The sequence below is a fragment of the Merops nubicus genome, unplaced genomic scaffold (assembly GCF_000691845.1).
Source record: "Merops nubicus isolate BGI_N331 unplaced genomic scaffold, ASM69184v1 scaffold20523, whole genome shotgun sequence".
Classification (NCBI taxonomy): domain Eukaryota; kingdom Metazoa; phylum Chordata; class Aves; order Coraciiformes; family Meropidae; genus Merops; species Merops nubicus.
The window spans coordinates 1-303 of NW_008598500.1; the positions used below are offsets into that span (position 1 = coordinate 1).

General features: G+C 72.3%; 1 protein-coding gene across 2 annotated transcripts in view; it reads left to right on the forward strand.

Moving 5' to 3' along the window:
• Positions 1-8: 8 nt before the first annotated feature.
• UBE2D1 (ubiquitin-conjugating enzyme E2D 1) overlaps positions 9-303 on the forward strand; it is a 17843-nt gene continuing 17548 nt past the window's right edge. For both annotated transcript variants that reach the window (XM_008937075.1, XM_008937074.1), the window contains exon 1: positions 9-37. Coding sequence is in view for 1 of the 2 variants with exons in the window: in XM_008937074.1 (XP_008935322.1) it covers positions 14-37 (24 nt within the window). In the remaining variant the exon portion in view is untranslated. The remainder of the gene's footprint in view (positions 38-303) is intronic.

Consider the following 303-nt stretch of genomic DNA (forward strand, 5'->3'; position numbering starts at 1 on the left):
GCTCTCCCCTCCCATGGCGCTGAAGCGGATACAGAAAGTGAGTAGGGCGGGGAGGGCTCCCCCATCATATTCCCCCCTTAGCTCCCGGCACTGCCGGCGGCGAATGAACCGGGCTGCAGCTTGGCGGGAGGCGTCGCGGTAGCCGTTGTCCCGCGTTGTCTCCGCTTTGGGCCTGTCCTCCCACCATCGCTCGGCTGCGTCGTTCCCCGCGCTGGTTTCTCCCGGAGGACGGGCCAAGCCCGGCACCGGGGAGCGAGGTGGCGAAGGGGCGGGGGGGGCGCCTGGGGGGGCCCCCCCCGGGGC